The sequence below is a fragment of the Bufo bufo genome, chromosome 6 (assembly GCF_905171765.1).
Source record: "Bufo bufo chromosome 6, aBufBuf1.1, whole genome shotgun sequence".
Taxonomy (NCBI): domain Eukaryota; kingdom Metazoa; phylum Chordata; class Amphibia; order Anura; family Bufonidae; genus Bufo; species Bufo bufo.
This window is the reverse complement of record NC_053394.1, coordinates 372,012,448-372,030,829: the sequence shown is the minus strand read 5'-3', so window position 1 is coordinate 372,030,829 and position 18,382 is coordinate 372,012,448. Positions and strand designations below refer to the sequence as shown.

Sequence of the window (18,382 nt, the reverse complement as noted above, 5' to 3'; positions counted from 1 at the left end):
GGGGTGGTATAATATGGAATTGCTGGCCTTGCCTTCCATCAATTTGGACCCGACTAGAAAATGGGGCCAGTTTTAGTATTTTTTCCAGGGCCACTTTAAGTTCCCAATCCGCTCCTGCTAGGAATCGTTGTACTCCACGTACATCTGTAGGTGTAGGCATGTCCTGTATTGCCCTCACCTTTTCTAGATCCACTTTAACACCATTTGAGGTTAGAAGATGTCCAATATATGGTACTTCTGTCATTTTTAGTTTCAATTTTTCCAGGTTTAGTTTGAATTGTTTTTTCTACATCAGTCCAAGAATTGTTTCATCTTTTTATCGTGATCCTTTGTTGCCGATTCTAGATCATCACCTTCTCCAACTATTAGTATATCATCTGCTATTATTTTTACTCTAGACAGTCCTTCCAAAGCTTGCATCAATTTTTTGTTGGAACACTTCTGGAGCCGGGCTTAATCCCATGGGCATTCTCAGTCACTTATATGCGGTAAATAAACTTGATTCTTTATCCAGTTCCACATGCCAGAACCCATTTTTCACATCACATACCGAAAATATTTTAGCCTTTGAGAGATCTGGGAGAACATCTTCTATTGTAGGCATTGGATAGTGATTTCTTTTAAGAGCCTTGTTCAGTGGCTTAGGATCAATGCATATTCTTAACTTGCCTGGTGTTTTTTTCCACTACTACTAAACTGCTGATCCAGTCTGTGCTTTCCTGTACTGGTGCCAGAGCCGGTTTTAGACAGTGTGGCCCTGGGCAAAATTGAAAGTGGGGCACCAAATCCTGAAATGTTGAACCAGAAGTCTGACAGGACTTTGTAGGCACGGACAGCGGTTGCAACCACAGCAGCTGATTGCAGAATGCTACATTATCTCTCTTTAGCCTTTCCACTGTAAGCTGCTGATCCTGCAGAATCTGCATCAGGTTTTTTTGGATGTGTTTTTTCTGATGCATTTTATAACACACTTTGTGATGCAGTTTTGCTGTGAATTTTCATTAAGATCTATTCTCAAAGGGAATTCTGGACATAGAACCCGCATGAAGAATGTCCAGGGCACTTCACTTTTTTCATGGTGCAGTTTATAAAACCACAACCATCCGGGCCCCTGAAAAGAAGGGAGAGCACAATGTGCATGCACGGTCATTCTCCATTATGCTATGGGTGTTCTGATAATAGCTGATCACTGGCAATTCAATAGCAGTAAATGAAGATAATGCTGCTCATACGCACTGTTATGGGGGATCTGTGGATGACGCACTTATGGGGGATCTGTGGATGACGCACTGTTATGGGGAGATCTGTGGATGACGCACTGTTATGGGGGATCTGTGGATGACGCACTGTTATGGGGGATCTGTGGATGACGCACTGTTATGGGGGGATCTGTGGATGACGCACTGTTATGGGGGGATCTGTGGATGACGCACTGTTATGGGGGGTCTGTGGATGACGCACTGTTATGGGGGATCTGTGGATGATGCACTGTTATGGGGGGGATCTGTTGATGATGCACTGTTATGGGGAGATCTGTGGATGACGCACTGTTATGGGGGGATCTGTGGATGACGCACTGTTATGGGGGGATCTGTGGATGACGCACTGTTATGGAGATTCTGTGGATGACGCACTGTTATGGGGGATCTGTGGATGACGCACTGTTATGGGGGGATCTGTGGATGACGCACTGTTATGGGGGATCTGTGGATGACGCACTGTTATGGGGGATCTGTTGATGATGCACTGTTATGGGGGATCTGTGGATGACGCACTGTTATGGGGGGATCTGTGGATGACGCACTGTTATGGGGGAGATCTGTGGATGACGCACTGTTATAGGGGGGTCTGTGGATGATGCACTGTTATAGGGGGGTCTGTGGATGACGCACTGTTATGGGGGATCTGTGGATGACGCACTGTTATGGGGGATCTGTGGATGACGCACTGTTTAATAGCAGCCCTGGTCTGCTGCCCCCAATTACTGGAAAAATAAATAATAAATCCACTGCTAATTTGGACCTCAGATTCTTAATCTATACTCCAATGCCTCCACCCCCCCCCCCCCAATTAACAATGCAGACCACCTAAACAATGTCGTCTTCAGTAACTTAACTAGAGCCCTCTATGGCCCAGACAGCCATGTGGTAATTGAAAGCAGCACCGCCACATCACAAGCAAGCTGTTTGGTGGTGTCTTAAAAGTGCTGCAGACCTAGCTCATACTGGAGTCACAGGGAGCCCACACATGGGGCACAAGAAGCTCACACACAGCTCACAGAGGGGGCACACGTCAGGAGCAGAGGGGACACAGGGATCACATATGGGGACACGAGGCACAGGGAGCACACACAACTCGCACAGAGGGCACAGGGAGTGTGTGCAGGGGCGCAGAGAGCTCACAGATAAGTGACCATCAGTACTTGAGGGTAGTGCAGGGCTGTTGCAATGAGAGTGTGACCCCCAGCAGCCCTGCAGCCTCCTCCTCAGCACTCCCTCAGTGCGCCTGCGCCGATGACGTCTTCTCTTTCGGTGAGGCCATCGGCGCAGGCGCTCTGAGAGAAGGACGCTCACCTCCTCAGCACTCCCTCAGTGCGCCTGCGCCGATGGCCTCACCGAAAGAGAAGACGTCATCGGCGCAGGCGCACTGAGGGAGTGCTGAGGAGGCGAGCGTCCTTCTCTCAGAGCGCCTGCACCGAATGAAGACAGGCGCGGGATTTGAATTGCAGACAGGGCCAGCCGGAGGGGGCGGTTTTTTAAAAGGAGGGTGCGGCGGCTACCAGCAAGTAGACGCCCTACTTGCTGGTAGTGAAGTCATTTGCATATTTTAAAAGTTAGATTTTTAATGAAACGAAGCCACAGACCAAGGTAAGAGCCCTAAATAGGGAATAGTCGTTCAATAAGGATTTTAACAAGCCCAAAAATGAAAAATGTGTTTTGGGGGTGACAGAAGCCCTTTAAGAAGTAAATAGAATATAAGTAGAAAATTTGTCTGGCCACATAGAGACCCCTCACTGAGATAATAAAGTGGGTAAGGTCATAATGACGCATTAGCAGAGGAACGTATATCACAATGGACACTGCTGTTATTAGGCCAATGTCAATGGGCAGTAGATAACACAATTGCATGTTAAATAAAACATACAAATGAGACCGCCTTGTTAAGTCCCTTGGGGTGTACAGTATCTAACTTGAAAATCAATTGCGTTTCTCTGCGGAGCAGCAACATATCCATGTCCCCTCCGTAAACAGACGTCTACTAATAGCCTGCTATGCTGGGACAGTGGCCATCAGGAGTGGCATCCACAAGGGCCAGTACTTCCCTAGTTGCGACCACAGGGGTGGATAAAGTGTTTTTCTTTTTACTAATTTTTTGTGAGAGTGCTGCCATTATTTTTTATTCTTATATTGTCCTGGATTTGTTGCCGGATCCATTTGCCTACACCTCCATATTTATATTTGGTCTGATGTGCTGCCATTGTTATAAATAAATAAATAAATATATATTAGGGTTACTCCTGCAGTATATAAATATTTTTCTAGAGGTAGTTGCATGTTGTGTGTGTGTGTGTGTGTGTGTGTGTGTATATATATATATATATATATATATATATATATATATTACGCTTTTTGTGAGGCAAGGTAACAAAAAAATGGCTGTTCTGGCACAGTTTTTATTTTTTGTCTTTTAAAATGTTACCTGACAGGGTACATCATGTAATATTTTTATAGAGCATGTCGTTACGGATGCGGTGATACCTAATACGTCTTTTTTTTATTTTATTTGGGTTTTACACAGTAAAATTATTTTTGGGAAAAAAAATCATGTTTTTGTGTCTCCATTTTCTAAAAGCCATATTTTGGTTGATTGTCTAAGGTAGGGTATCATTTTTTGCAGGATGAGATGAGGTTTTGATTGATACCATTTTAGGGCACATATGACTTTTTGATCGCTTGGAATTACACTTTTTGTGTGGTAAGGTGATAAAAAATTGATTTTTGGCACGGTTTTTATAAAAAATTTTCAAAGGTGTTCACCAGACGGGTTAGCTCATGTGATATTTTTCTAGAGCAGGTCATTGCGGACGCAGCGATACAAAAAATGTTTAGTGTTTTTTTTATTTTTTCAATTTTTTTTACGATAATAGTTTTTTATTGTAGTTTTATAGTTTTCAAAACAGAACATGAATTCCATAAACATCACAGTAGTATTAAGCTTGACATATTTCAAGTACATGTATAGTAGTAGTTAGGTTATATTCAAGCTTCTCTTTTCCTCTTCAACATCTACCTGGAATGTAGTCAAGTGGACATTAATCAAGGAAATGTTAACAGATGTTATCTTACCATTTGATTGTACTTGTTACATTTGGTATTTGGCTGAAACTCTTTCTAAATAAAGAATATACAAAAAAATTACATGTGTAGTAGTAGTAGTCTTTCACACTTGCGTTGTCCGGATCCGTCGTGTACTCCATTTGCCGGAATTACACGCCGGATCCGGAAAAACGCGTAAGAACGCATAATTTTTTATTTCCTGATACGTCTTTCCGGCTTTTTTGGTAAGAGACTGATCCGGAAATCCTGAAGCCAACATCAACGTTTTTTTTCCGGATCCGTCGTACGGATCCGGTATGGGGCTGGATCCGTACGACGGATCCGGAAAAAAAACGTTGATGTTGGATTTCCGGATCAGTCTCTTTTCGCACCAGCCAAGTCCTTCCTGGCGCAGGCGCAACTTCCGGATCCGTCGTTGCGTCGTAACAACTGAAGATGTTAGGACGGATCCGGAATAATACATTTCAATGGGCTATTATTCCGGATCCGTCGATGCGGCAAGTGTTCAGGATTTTTGACCGGAGCAAAAAGCGCAGCATGCTGCGGTATTTTCTCCGGCCAAAAAACGTTCCGGTCCTGAACTGAAGACATCCTGATACATCCTGAACGAATTTCTCTCCATTCAGAATGCATGGGGATTATCCTGATCAGGATTTTTCCGGCATAGAGCCCCGACGACGGAACTCTATGCCGGAAAACAAAAGCGCAAGTGTGAAAGAGCCCTATGTCGGCAGAAACAATGCACAAGGAATAACAATTCCATTTGAGAATAGTCAATTACAACATGTTTGTTCATGGAAGAAAACATGAAAGTTTACAACATTAAACTAGGTAATCTCAGCAATCTCCAATTATCGGAAACACCAGGGGTTTATTGACTAGGTATAAATGCATAGGTGGACGTTAGCCAAGATTTCAACGAGTTTTTAAAGCGTGGGTAAGCGTGGTTCATATAGGCAATCATTTATTTGTGTGTACAAGAGGTATTTACTAGATCCATCACTTGTTTCAATTGGGGGACTGTTGAGGATTTCCAGTACCTCGTTATAACCAGCTTAGTAGACAGCAGAACGGGAGCTGTAACCAGGCGGGTTCTGACTGGGAAGTTTGTAATGTCATGAAATAATAAAGCCAATTCTGCGGAAGGACTCGTCCGAATCCCAGTGATAGACGAGAGGAGAGTAAAACTAGCGGTCCAAATTTCCCGGAGCTTGGGACATAACCATAGAATATGAAGGAGGGTACCCCTTCCTCCACAGCCCCTCCAGCACAGATTGGTAGTACCTGGGTAAATGTGGCTAAGTCTATCTGGCGTGAGATACCATCTGAGCATAGTCTTGATAGCAGCTTCAAAGTGGGAGACACAGGTAAATGAGACGGATATGAAAGAGAGGGATGATGGCCAGCTATGGTCTGAGAATTGTTTACCTAATACCTTCTCCCATGAGAGGAAGGGAGTTGATTTGGTGAATTTGTGTTTGGATGGGTCTCAAGCTACTCGACCAGGGATCTTTAGTATTCCAGAGGTCCAGAACATCTTTGCATGCAGCTACTTTAAAGGAATCCTTACCATGAAGGAAATGCCTCATCCTGAGGTATATATAAAAATCTTTATGGGGTATTGAGTATAATTCGTGTAGAGAGGAGAATTGTTTAAATTCGGAGGCTTCAAAGAGTTGTGAATCTTGGGTTAGACCTCTATTTACCCAATTAGCAACCTCTAGGTTAGGAACAAAGAAAGTCAGAGTTTCTAGTGGGGGCATATGAGTGGAGAGAAAGTGTTACTCCGGAAGTTTTGAAATAGAAAGTCACACCAATATCGAGGTGCGAAGAAAGCTTGGGAGGTCTCCCAGTGGGAGTGTAGAATTTAATGCAGGCCACAATCAGAGCTTTTAAATTATGGCCTGGAGAGACAGCTGATTCTATATGTAGCCAGTGATGCTGCAAATCTCCTTTCCACCACTCTTTCATAAAGCTCATGTAGTGTCCCACTAGATAGGCGTGGGCACTACACAAGGGTCAATTGGTGTGCGTGTACTCCTACTCACAAGGGACAGAAATATTATATTTAACTATGCAATTAATGTATTTTCTAATGTGTTTTTATATGCAATGTTCCCCTGTGTTAATGCTTAGCAGGCCTAGTTAGGGTGTAGTTAGACATCCTAGACACTAGAGGGAGATAGGGAGCCCCTAGTATAAATGTCCAGGCCCAGACAGGGAGAGGGAGTTCATAGTCAGGAGTCTGTGGAGACAGAAGTCAGAAGGCACCAGCCAGAGATATGCTGAGGGCCTCCTCCTGACATGCAGCTTGATAGCCCTGGCTGCTAGCTATGACCAGGAGGCTAGTGAAGAACCCTAGCCTGCCTGTAGTCCAAGGGAGCCTCAGTTAGCTCCGAAGTCACCCCAGTAGCAGGACAGAACCTCCTGGGAGAAACCTGCAGTCATCCTCAAGCCAAGTAAGGATATTTCCAGCCAAGATAAGTAAACTAATAGGCAGAGGAACTATAAAGCAAAGCAAGGATTAATACGGGAGGAAGATATATATTTTACCAAGGATTTAAGCCACCATTTAGGCATCCGGGCCTTGGGATAAGAAACCAGACAGGAGTTCTAAAAGAACAGTGTACACTATTTCTGAGGAAAGGTACAACCTGATTCTGAGTGTGTTGTGGATTTACCCTCTGAGTATCTTGCATGATTAATACCTGCCATCTTGTGAAATAAGCCTGCTTGTGAAGCTTGTGATATAAAGAACTGCATTACTATCTCAATGTACAAAGTTGGACCGTTTAAGTAAAGCAACGTTTGGTTCACTATACCACCTGTGTACCTCACTTATTCCAACTATAAATCGGTGTGCCACCGTTACAGGCACTGGCGTCACAAATCCAAAAGGGACCTTGCCCCAGGCACTCAAAATACCTGTAACATCCAGGGCACCTCATCCACCATCAGGCCTGGTCGCTACATACCGAGTGTGCCCCAGAGGAACTGTGTCTACCTCTCCTTCACTGCCGCATGCCTGCCCAGGGTTCTCCAATACAGTGAGCAACCCTCGATTGCCCATAACCGTGACCTCACTTCGCAATACCCTGCAGGTCTGGCGTGCTGCACTCATCTGGGTGGCGAGGTAGTAATCATATATATTGGGAAGCCCTAGACCGCCTGCTTTTTTGTGTTTTGTCATTATTTTGTGTGCAATCCGAGGTCTACTGGGAGTCCAGACAAACCTATGTAGTAATCTATTAATACGGTTGAAAAAGGCTTGTGGTATCGGTATAGGAACAGTTCTGAATTTATATAGTATCTTGGGGAGAGTCAACATCTGGAAGGTCGCTATGTGGCCTACCCAAGATATCTCGTGTTTGCTGTATTGGGCGAGATCTGTTTCCACTTCTTTAAGTAGTGGAAGGTAGTTGCTACCGGTTGTTTTAGTGACTCTAGTGCCTAGATATTGGACATATTCAGATTGCCAATATAGATTAAAACTGGATTTTATTCTCGACAAGAAGGTTGTTTTTATATTAATAGGGAGAGCTTGGGATTTCTGTTCATTAACTTTGTAGTAAGAGAGTTCTCCAAATTGACGAATAATTTCCATGACTGCTGGTAATGAGTGATCCGGGAAGCTTGTGGTCAGTATGACATCGTCTTCATATAATGAGATTTTGTGAGCTCTTCCACCTATGTCTATCCCCTTAATATGGTCGGAGAGGCGAATTGCTTGTGCTAGGGGTTCAATGGACATAATGAATATGAGGGGTGAGAAGGGGCAGCCTTGTCGGGTACCATTGGTGATCGTAAATGAGGAGGATAAGGTATTAACATATACACGAGCCGAAGGGTTGCTGTATAAGGCTTTCACTGCTCCCAGAAAAGGGCCACAAATTCCCATTATCTGGAGCACAGAAAATGCAAAAGACCAATTTATGCTGTCAAATGCTTTTTCAGCATCGAGGGTTACTGCTTCCAGGCCCGACCTTTCAATATAGTCTACAATGTTCATGACTCTTCTAGTGTTCCCTATGATTTGTCTACCTTAAATAAAGCCTGATTGATCGCAATTAATCAAGGACGGTAGGATGGGTTCTAACCGATTATCCAGACCTTTGGCGTACATTTTTAAATCTGTGTTTAGTAAAGAGATAGGTCTAAAGTTTTGTGGGGAGTCAGAAGTTTTTCCTTTTTTCGGGATGGTCACTATGACAGCGGAGAGCATTTCTGCTGGAAAGCTGCCAACTTCAAACCCTTTCTGGAGGACGTCACTTAGGTTGGGAAGGAGGGTGTTCTGGAAGGATTTGTAGTAACAATTTGATAGACCATCAGGTCCTGGGGCTTTATGCATAGGAAGGCAGTTTATAACCTTTTGAAGTTCGGCTTCGGTGAGTGGATTCCCCAAAAATTCTGCTTGTTCTGCGGATACTGTGGGGAGGTGGAGCTTGGTGAGAAATGAGTTGATATCAACCGGGGGGTTTTGGGCGGGGTTCTTGGGCGGACTCAGGTTATAAAGGGAGGAGTAGTACTCCATAAAGCTATCAGCGATGCCTTGTGGATCCAGGACTTAAGAACCATCTAAGGATGACTTTATATATGGAATCCTGGCCTTTGCTCTCTGGGATTTTACTCGTTGAGCTAGTAATTTGCCCGCTTTATTATTTTGCGAGTAATATCTAGCTTAAACTTTTTGTAAATTTCGCTCATATCTATATAGAAGACAGTCTTTGAGCTAAAGTCTAAGGACTTTCAGGGTGTCTTAGTATAGGGGGGGTATTCTTATTTCTCCTCTCCAGGTCTTCTATTTTGGACAACAGCTCAGAGATCTTTTTATTTCTGGCTTTTTAGCTGCCGAGCCCACTTTAATAAAAATTCCTCTAATAAATGCTTTATGAGCCGACCATAGCGAAAAGGAAGAAGAGACTGATCCAACATTATGTCGGAAATATTCCTGAAGAGCAGTTTCAATCTCCGCCCTATATGACTCATGTGCCATTAGGAAGGTATTGTTGTGCCAGAGTCTGGTGGGAAGGGGGATAGGTCTCTTGCGGTGACAAAGTGATTGCTGCATGGTCTGAGCACTTTATCATTCCAATAGAGGATTCTAAGACCCTCGGAAGTAGTGACCTGGAGAGTAAAAATAAATCTATATGGGAATATGTTCTGTGGGCGGTAGAAAAGAAGGAATAATCTTTCTCTTGTGGGTGATGGATACCCCATACATCATATAATTCCTCCGAAGAGATCCAATGTTGGAAGGGTACATTTTTAAATCTATATGGGGCTGAGGAGTCTAGGTCAGGGTTGAAAGTTAAATTAAAGTCTCCACAGAGAAGTTGTTGACCCTGTTTTACTTTATCAACTTTCTTAAGAAGCTTTTTCAGAAAGCTAAGTTGATGGGAATTTGGGGGGTATAACGCCACTATAGTGTAAAGGATGTTTTTGATAGAACAGACCTTTATGATGTATTTGCCCGCATCATCTACAATTTTCGAGATAGGGGTGAACGCTAGAGTATCTCTGAAAGCTAAGAGAACACCTCTTTGTTTTTTGGTAAAGTGTGATTGAATATCATCTGGAATTTGGGTGGCGAATTCTGTGACTATATTGTGCCACTATGTGGGTTTCCTGTGCACAATATATGTCACACTTGAGTTCCAGGGCCTCCTGCCATAGAAAGGATCTCTTCGGAGGGCTGTTAAGGCCCTTTACATTTATCGATACTATCTTAATAACCATTGTACATACAATAAAAGCTATACATTACAATGACCCGGTTGCCCAAATTAGGAGATACGCATCTGGTGGAATCAGAAGCAGCTGTGTGGTATTTATGGAGATCATCAAGCAGCTGAGAAAAGGTGGGAAAAAACTGGTAAACATAAAAAACATAAAGAAGGCAACAATAGACCATAAAACAGAATAATCTGAGCAGTAATAAAAACTGCTGCCTTTTGTGAGGGTAAAGTCGACTCTGGGAAGTCAGGAGCAAAAAAAATCTGAACTTCTGAGTGTGTCAGCTATAAACACCCATGTAGAAGCAGGCTTCAATGTTTGGTGCCTCTCCTGGACTCTACTCTGCGCCATTCTTCAGCAATTTTTGGTATTCAGCAATGTCAATATTCCAAGAAGAAAGGAGAGAACTGTCCATTTCCACCGAACTGATGGTATACCAGGAGACATCTTTGTTTATTAGTAATCTTATCAGAAACCCACAGCAGTATGCGATTTTATGATCTCTCAGTGCCAGTGTGACCGGTGCCAACTGGCAGTGTTGCTTTAATGTGACCGCTGACAGATCAGCAAACAGCTTAATGGTATTATATGGGGCAGGCAGGGTACCCCTCTTCCTGGATGATTCTAATATCTGCTCCTTCACGTGGAAGTAATGAATCCTCGCCAACACATCTCTCGGAATAGAGGTTGGGAGATGGCTGGGTCTTGGAACCCTATGGGCCCTGTCGATGACTAGGTCTTGAGCAGTCAGGGTCGGTATAAGGGCCTGGAACATTGAGCAAAGATACTCTTTAAGGTCAGCATTGGGGACATCTTCATGGATACCCCTGAACTTTATGTTGTTCCTGCGGGATCTATCCTCCAAATCATTAAGCTTAGCCTTTATCCTCTCCAGCTCTTCAGAAAGCTCTGAATGTGCATCCACTAGGTTATTATGAGAGGAAGCAAACTCTCCCATTTTGTTTTCAATATGGGACACTCTGGAGAGAGAGCAGAACAGACTCTTACAGATAGTTGAGGACCATAAAGAGTCGGTTATCCCACTTTTCTGGCAGCTTTAAATCACACAGAGAAGGCAGTTACTACACACATCCTCACTCTGGCTTGTTCACCAGAAGACTTTTCATTAACTAGGGGAAAGTGGGGCTAGCCCACCACTGGCTGCCAGTTAACTATTTCATTCCTTATACAGTCTTTTTGGATCACAAAGTGGACAATACAAACACATAAATCTATTGTACCACTGAAAGTGCATACATAGCATTAATCAACTCTTGTAGCAATAAAACATACTACATAAGAAAATCAACTCTTTAGCAGTTCACTTAAGCAGTGAACCAGTGGTTCACTGCATAAGGGGGGGGGGCTCAAAAAAATTTCACATGTTAAAGCACTACTCCCTATCACATCTCCTTGGCCAAAGTGCACTCTACTTGTTTTTACATCAAGGTTCCTCCACCAACTTCCACACCATAGAATGAAAACCACATTTTGACTTTTTGGTACTTGTTTCCACTGCTAATTCCATTGCTGTGTTTCCTCAGGACTGGTCTGCAACAGGACATTTGATAAGTACTCCTGCTGGCCAGATGCTCTACCTAATACCACTGTTAATGTCTCTTGCCCCTGGTTCCTGCCTTGGTACACGAAAGGTAAGATGTCTTCAGTAGGTAGTGATAATCGAGTCCTGCTATACAATAATAAGATTTTCCCCTCTCAGTACAGCATGGCTATGTGTACAAACACTGCGGACCAGATGGACAATGGGCAGCCAAAGTGAATGGCCACCCTTTACGTGATGCACAGGAATGCCAACTAGACCCAACAGATGTGAAGGACCAGGTACAATTAAATATCTAATGTTATATATATTTGGAGCTCCAGTCCTACACTGATTGTATCTCTGATTTCTGATAAGGTATTGGTCTCCTCAGGCTCATTGTTCCTCTGGCTGGCAGTTCCTGATGGGTGGTGGGCTTTTTGCCATGACATTCCTCAACCTATTCCCACCCATGGCTGTGAGGTTGGGCCCTGAGCTTGCCAAATATCTTAGTGTTTTAAGTTGTTACATCCGTCTGTTGTTAAATCAGAAAATAAAGATATAAACAAGCAATTTATTAAGGACCAAGAATTGTGTTTCATCTGGGCTTCAGAAGCACCTATTGTTTGCTTCCTCCCCTTATCCGTTAAAGGGATTAAAGATCAGACTGCTGGGAACATGGGCTCTCTAAAAAGAGCTGTATGTACACATGTAGGTCCACTGTTTCATTCACTTCTATGGAGCTGATGTAGACATCATTCCACCTGTCCCACAGAAGTGAATGGAGCGGCGGACCGACGTGCTCTACTGCTACCTATAGAGAAGGAACTCGGGGAGCCCTCATTCTCAGGCTCCATGAGGTCCCACTAGCTGGATCCTCCCACAATCTGATATTTATCATTATCTTGTGCATAGGTGATGAATAATTTTCAATTGGCTATCCCCTTAAGGTTCCTTAGTAAAGAGTAATTGAATAAAACCTCAAATTCCAGTGACAATAGAAGGAAATTATAAGAAAAACAAAACTTCCTACCTGCCAAAAAATTATATTCTTCAAGCTTTGTGTTGTGCCATGCCTCTACAATTCCCCCTAAAAATGTATGAATAAATCAACAACTGGTTACCCTTCCACAGTGTTACTGTGAATGGACAATATCATATTGTGTAGGGACAGTCAGTCCCCCAGCTGGTAACACCCAGTTATCAATTTATTCAGAAATTTGTAGGATGATCAATGGAGCAACCATACAACGGAGAGTTCAAAAGGTACGTTCACATCTGCGCTACCTGATCCAGAACAGACTACCGGATTTCAGTGTATCCGGCATAGCTGGATACTACCGTTCACCTCCGGACCTCATTGACTATAATTGGATGAGCCCAGTTGCCAGCTTGAGCACTGGGTTTTGGCTGGACAAAAACTGCTGCATGCATCAGTTCTTGTCTGGCTGAAACTGGCCAGATCCCTGCAGAATCCCATTAAAGCTATTCATAGATAATGTGATCTGAGCTACGTCAAGGTAAATAAATCTACAGCTCCATGTAGCTAGAGATGATACATGGTGATTTTTTTTTTTATTGTGAAGATTACTTTTAGCTGCACTTTTGTCTTTTTCATCCATAACAGATCTCTTGTCCTTAAATTTCAGGAAAAATTTGCCAATACCTATGAAAGCTTTAAGATCATGTACACTGTCGGATATTCCATGTCTGTGGGGGCACTCACACTTGCACTTGCTATTCTTGTGGGATTTAGGTAGGTGGATGTTATGGTGAAAACACATTCTGGTTCCTCATCTAATTGTCCTCTAAAATGTCCACAGATCCAAATTTATTACCAGGAGTTCCGCCATCTCCCCCTGTATCTGCCCAAATACATTAGACTTCTAGGTAGATCTTGACAAATTTGAAGGTCAAGTTCATGAGGCTGTCCGATGGTCTCTTCACATCTTCTGCTGGTGGAAACAATGACAGGATGGATTTCAACACTTAGCTCCCTCCTCTACCGAAAGAACATGCATGGTTGATTAATTTGAACTTGAATATGGTGGGATCAAGAGTGATAGTTGTTGTCTGAAAGCCATTACATGTGCATGATCAGATAAAAGTTGGCCAATAACCATGGACTTTAGATATTTGTTCCTAAATCCCATGTTTTGGTGGGATCTATGGACAGTCCAGTGTTTATGCCCCAACTTAAACAATATATTGTTGGATCTAATGTATATAGCTTTTTAATCCCGTTAAGCCAGCCATATACTTGATATGCAAATGGATAATCAGCAGGCTCGTACTGGCCCACCAGGGAGGCGGGGGATTCCTCAGTGGGCCCCCAGTCTCCTGCGCCCGGAGATGAGATGGAGGAGTAATTATTTCTCTCTTGTTTCTCAGGAGAGATAATTATTGTAGCCACTAGGTGGCAGTATTGCACAGCGATGCAGCCTCCTACTGGTGTAAATTGTACAGGAGGCCCCGCAGTATCTTCTAAACTTCCCGGCTGCTGGCAGTGAAGGAGGAGAGAACATGTCTGGCCATACTTCTGCCCTCCCTGCTGTCAGAAAACTGGCTGCTGGAGAGAAGGACTCCTCTGTGGTGCTGGACTGATTTCTCAGGTGTGTGACAGTAGTGAGCTGTAGGAGAAAATAGGGGATTTGTTTATAGCAGACACAGATCTATGAATGTGTGCTGCTCTCTGCAGAGTTATGCCCTAGGTCCCCCCCCCCCCCAATGCCTCTGCTTTAGGTGCACCCCCATTAGTGCCACAGCTCGAGATGCCCCTCCAATGCCTCCACTCTAAAAGCACCCCTAATATTGCTGCTCCAGTATCCCCACTATTACCCTGCCTCAGGCAACCCTAATGCCGCTGCTTTAGGTGCACCCCCATAAGTGCCCCAGCTCCAGATGCCCCCACTCTAAATGCACCCCTAATATTGACTCTTCTCCACCTGCTCCAGGATCCCCACTATTACCCTAATGCCTCTGTTTTAGTTATGACCCTCCGTTTTTGCCTTTTGCTCACTTTGCTCCTCTAGAACCTTTGCTTGGGCTTTGTTTAAGGTTATGACCAGCAAAGGGGTTTGGACTTATGACGGAAAAATCCTGCACAGTGCGTCATATACTCCAGTATTGACACGGATGGTTTACATGGCGGTAGTGATGATAGTCCGTATTTACAGGCATCACTGCTGCCATGTAAAGAGATACTGGTGTAGTGGTGGAGGATTTAAAGGGGTTGTTCAGGTTTTCAAGTTATCCTCTCTACACCATAGGGCATAACTATATGATTAGTGGGGTACGATTCTGTGACTCCCCCTTCGCCCCCCCCCCCCCCCCCCCCCCCACACACACACACACACTGATTCCAGGAACGGGTGCTTTTCCCCTTTTTTGATGGTGTCCATTTATTCTTTTAGGGACCACTGGAAATAGCCAGCGCTGTACTCTGCCATCTCCAGTTACCCCATAGAGACTGGATAGAGAGGCAGAGCATATGCTCGACCTGCCACTCGGTCAAGAAGGGGGATCAGTGGGGGCTCCAGCGTTCAGACCACCATGGATCACTTAGTTATCCCCAATCCTGTGGATACAGGATAACTAGAAAAGTGGACATAGGTCCTTTAACAGGCGAGCATTTCTATTTTAGTTTGACACATATTTTGGGCCAAATTTTTTAATTTTTGTTTTATTTTAATTTATTTTACACCCAAAGAAAACCTTTAAAGATAGGGAATGTAAAAAGGTCCAACAGCTATGACAGGACAGGTAATAAGTGTCTGATTGGTGGGAGTCTGACTGCTGGGACCCCCATTAATCAAGGGAATGTGGTCTTAAGACCCTTGTGCACATAGATTGGTGCTAATGTAATTGAATGTCTCAGGAGCCCTTTTTTCATGATCAGTGGGTGTTCCAGCAGTCAGACCCCAGCAATCTGATATTTATCACCTATCCTGTAGATAGGCGATAGGTCATTATGGTAGGACAACCCTTTTAATTATACTGTAGATTATGTGCAATCTGAGTAGGTTACAATTTGGTAAATTTAATGCCAGACATTTATGCTTAAAGGGGTTAAAGGGTTTGTCTCACTTCAGTAAATAGCATTTATCATGCAGTTAATACAAGGCACTTACTAATATACTGTGATTGTCCATATTGCCTCCTTTCCATCACATTATACACAGCACGTATCCGTTGTTATTACCACCGTGTAATCCAGCAGTGGTGGCAGTGCTTACACACTGTAGGGAAAGGCTGGAAGTGCGCATAGGCCAACACCTTTACCTATAATGTGCAAGCACGGCCACCGCTGCTGGATTACATGGTGGTAATAACCACGAATACGTGCTGTGTATAATGTGATGGAAAGGAGACAATATGGACAATCACAATACATTAGTAAGTACCTTGTATTAACTTTCTCTACATGATAAATGCAAATTGCTGAAGTGAGACAACCCCTATAAGTGTGCTACACTTAATAGGGTTAGGTATAAAAGTCTTGGTGTGTGCATTGCGTGTTTCCTATGTGTAATTGCTGTTTGCTATATACAGTCAGGTCCATAAATATTGGGACAGCGACACAATTCTAACATTTTTGGCTCTATACACCAACACAATGGATTTGAAATGAAACGAACAAGATGTGCTTTACCTGCAGACTGTCAGCTTTAATTTGAGGGTATTTACATCCAAATCAGGTGAACGGTGTAGGAATTACAACAGTTTGCATATGTGCCTCCCACTTGTTAAGGGACCAAAAGTAATGGGACAGAATAATAATAATAAATCAAACTTTCACTTTTTAATGCTTGGTTGCAAATCCTTTGCAGTCAATTACAGCCTGAAGTCTGGAACGCATAGACATCACCAGACGCTGGGTTTCCTCCCTGGTGATGCTCTGCCAGGCCTCTACTGCAACTGTCTTCAGTTCCTGCTTGTTCTTGGGGCATTTTCCCTTCAGTTTTGTCTTCAGCAAATGAAATGCATGCTCAATCGGATTCAGGTCAGGTGATTGACTTGGCCATTGCATAACTGTGAATGTCTACCATCATACTTCATCTTTAATATTTCTGTTATCCCTGTAAGGGCTCATGAACACGACTGTTGGATGTTTTGCAGTCCGCAAATTGCAGATCCGCAAAACCTGGATATCGGGTGTGTGCATTCCACATTATGCGGAACAGAACAGCCGGCCTCTAAAAGAACAGTCCTATCCTTGTCTGTAATGCCGACAATAATAGGACATGTTCTATCATTTTGCAGAACGGCCATGCGGACATACAGACACGGAATGCACACGGAGACATTTTTTTTTTTGCGGCCCCATTGAAGTGAAGGGCATGGAAAAAAAATAAGTTTGTGTGCAGGAGCCCTAAGGTGGGCCCCCAGAATCAGTTACACTGGTGGGCCCTAAGTACCCCAGTCCGACACTGATAATCGGACATAGATCCAGTGATACAGTCTACCATTAAACATAGGAGACAGAACAGGCTGCTCCAGTCATACAAAGGTAGCAATAGGCATTAGATATATATAGTGAGATCCCATCAATCTTTGTAGGAGCTACCAACAATCTAATGTCTGGTAAGCAATGAACAAATTGGTGGGATCTGCCAACAAATATCTGGTGTCTGCGACCTCTTTTGAACGGGTTTCCAAGTGTTTTATGCTGATGAAGTATTCTCAGGATAGTTTATCAGTATGTGATCAGTGTGGGTCTGACTTCAAAGACCTCTGCTAATCAGCTCCTGTGAGGAGGCCGCAGCACCCTTCAAACAGCTGATCAGCAGGGGTCCCAGGAGTTGGACCCCCATGATCACATATTGATGACCCATGCTTAGGATAGGTTATGAGTATGAAACCCCTTTCAGCTGGTCGTACACCTTAGATACCTTTCAGACAACAGCAATTCCCCACAATGTCCCATACACATGAGCACTCAGCTAACCTCTGACCACCTATCTCTCCTAAAGACAAAGGACATGGCTTGTTGAAATCCAAAATCCTGGTCTTTCTTTACCCCTACTTCTGCCTAGTGGGAAGTTGAAACACCTTCAGAGTTCATATAAATTATGCTGTCTACTTTATTTTGCAGTATACTGATTAAAGCCAAAAGAATACTCTATGGACACATTTAGCATGTTTGTCGGGAGATTTCCCAGCGTACATGCTAAATTTATGTCACAAACATGATGTGAACATAGCCTTATGGATTTGAGTGGGAAGTACCTACTAGAAGCCTCATCTTTGACTTCATATTTCAATTTCTTGCAGTAAACTCCACTGCATGAGGAATTACATTCACATCAACCTGTTCATCTCGTTCATACTGAGAGGAGTGTCTGTTCTAGTAATTGACGCCATGCTGAAGACTCGCTACAGCGAAAAAATTGATGAGGAATATGTACATGTTTGGCTCAGCAGCAAGGTGAGAAGGTTATATGCCCGCATGAAGTCATTCTATGTATAGATGAGCAAATTGATTGTACAGATTCAGAATGAGTCCTGAATTTCCCCAAAAATGCAGATTCTTACAAACCCGAATACATGAATTTTCAGGCCAATTGGAGCATATTTGATCCAGTTAGAATTGATTCGGTCCCAAATCAAATGTTTTTAAAAATTTGCCGAACGGAAGATGAAACGAATTTAAAGAAATTCGCTCATCTCTAATTCTATGTCATCAGAGATTTAAAGAAAACAATAAAATCCACCATGGCTAACTAACTGTGTTTTAGCATCATTTTAGAATCTTTATGACCCATGTGAGGGT

General features: G+C 43.3%; 1 protein-coding gene across 2 annotated transcripts in view; it reads left to right on the top strand.

Annotated features, from left to right (window-relative positions):
* Positions 1–18,382, top strand: part of GCGR (glucagon receptor) — an 88,995-nt gene that overhangs the window by 51,722 nt on the left and 18,891 nt on the right. For both annotated transcript variants that reach the window (XM_040436897.1, XM_040436896.1), the window contains exons 4-7: positions 11,615–11,722; positions 11,791–11,912; positions 13,260–13,366; positions 17,884–18,037. In XM_040436897.1, coding sequence (XP_040292831.1) covers positions 11,615–11,722; positions 11,791–11,912; positions 13,260–13,366; positions 17,884–18,037 — 491 coding nt within the window. The remainder of the gene's footprint in view (positions 1–11,614; positions 11,723–11,790; positions 11,913–13,259; positions 13,367–17,883; positions 18,038–18,382) is intronic.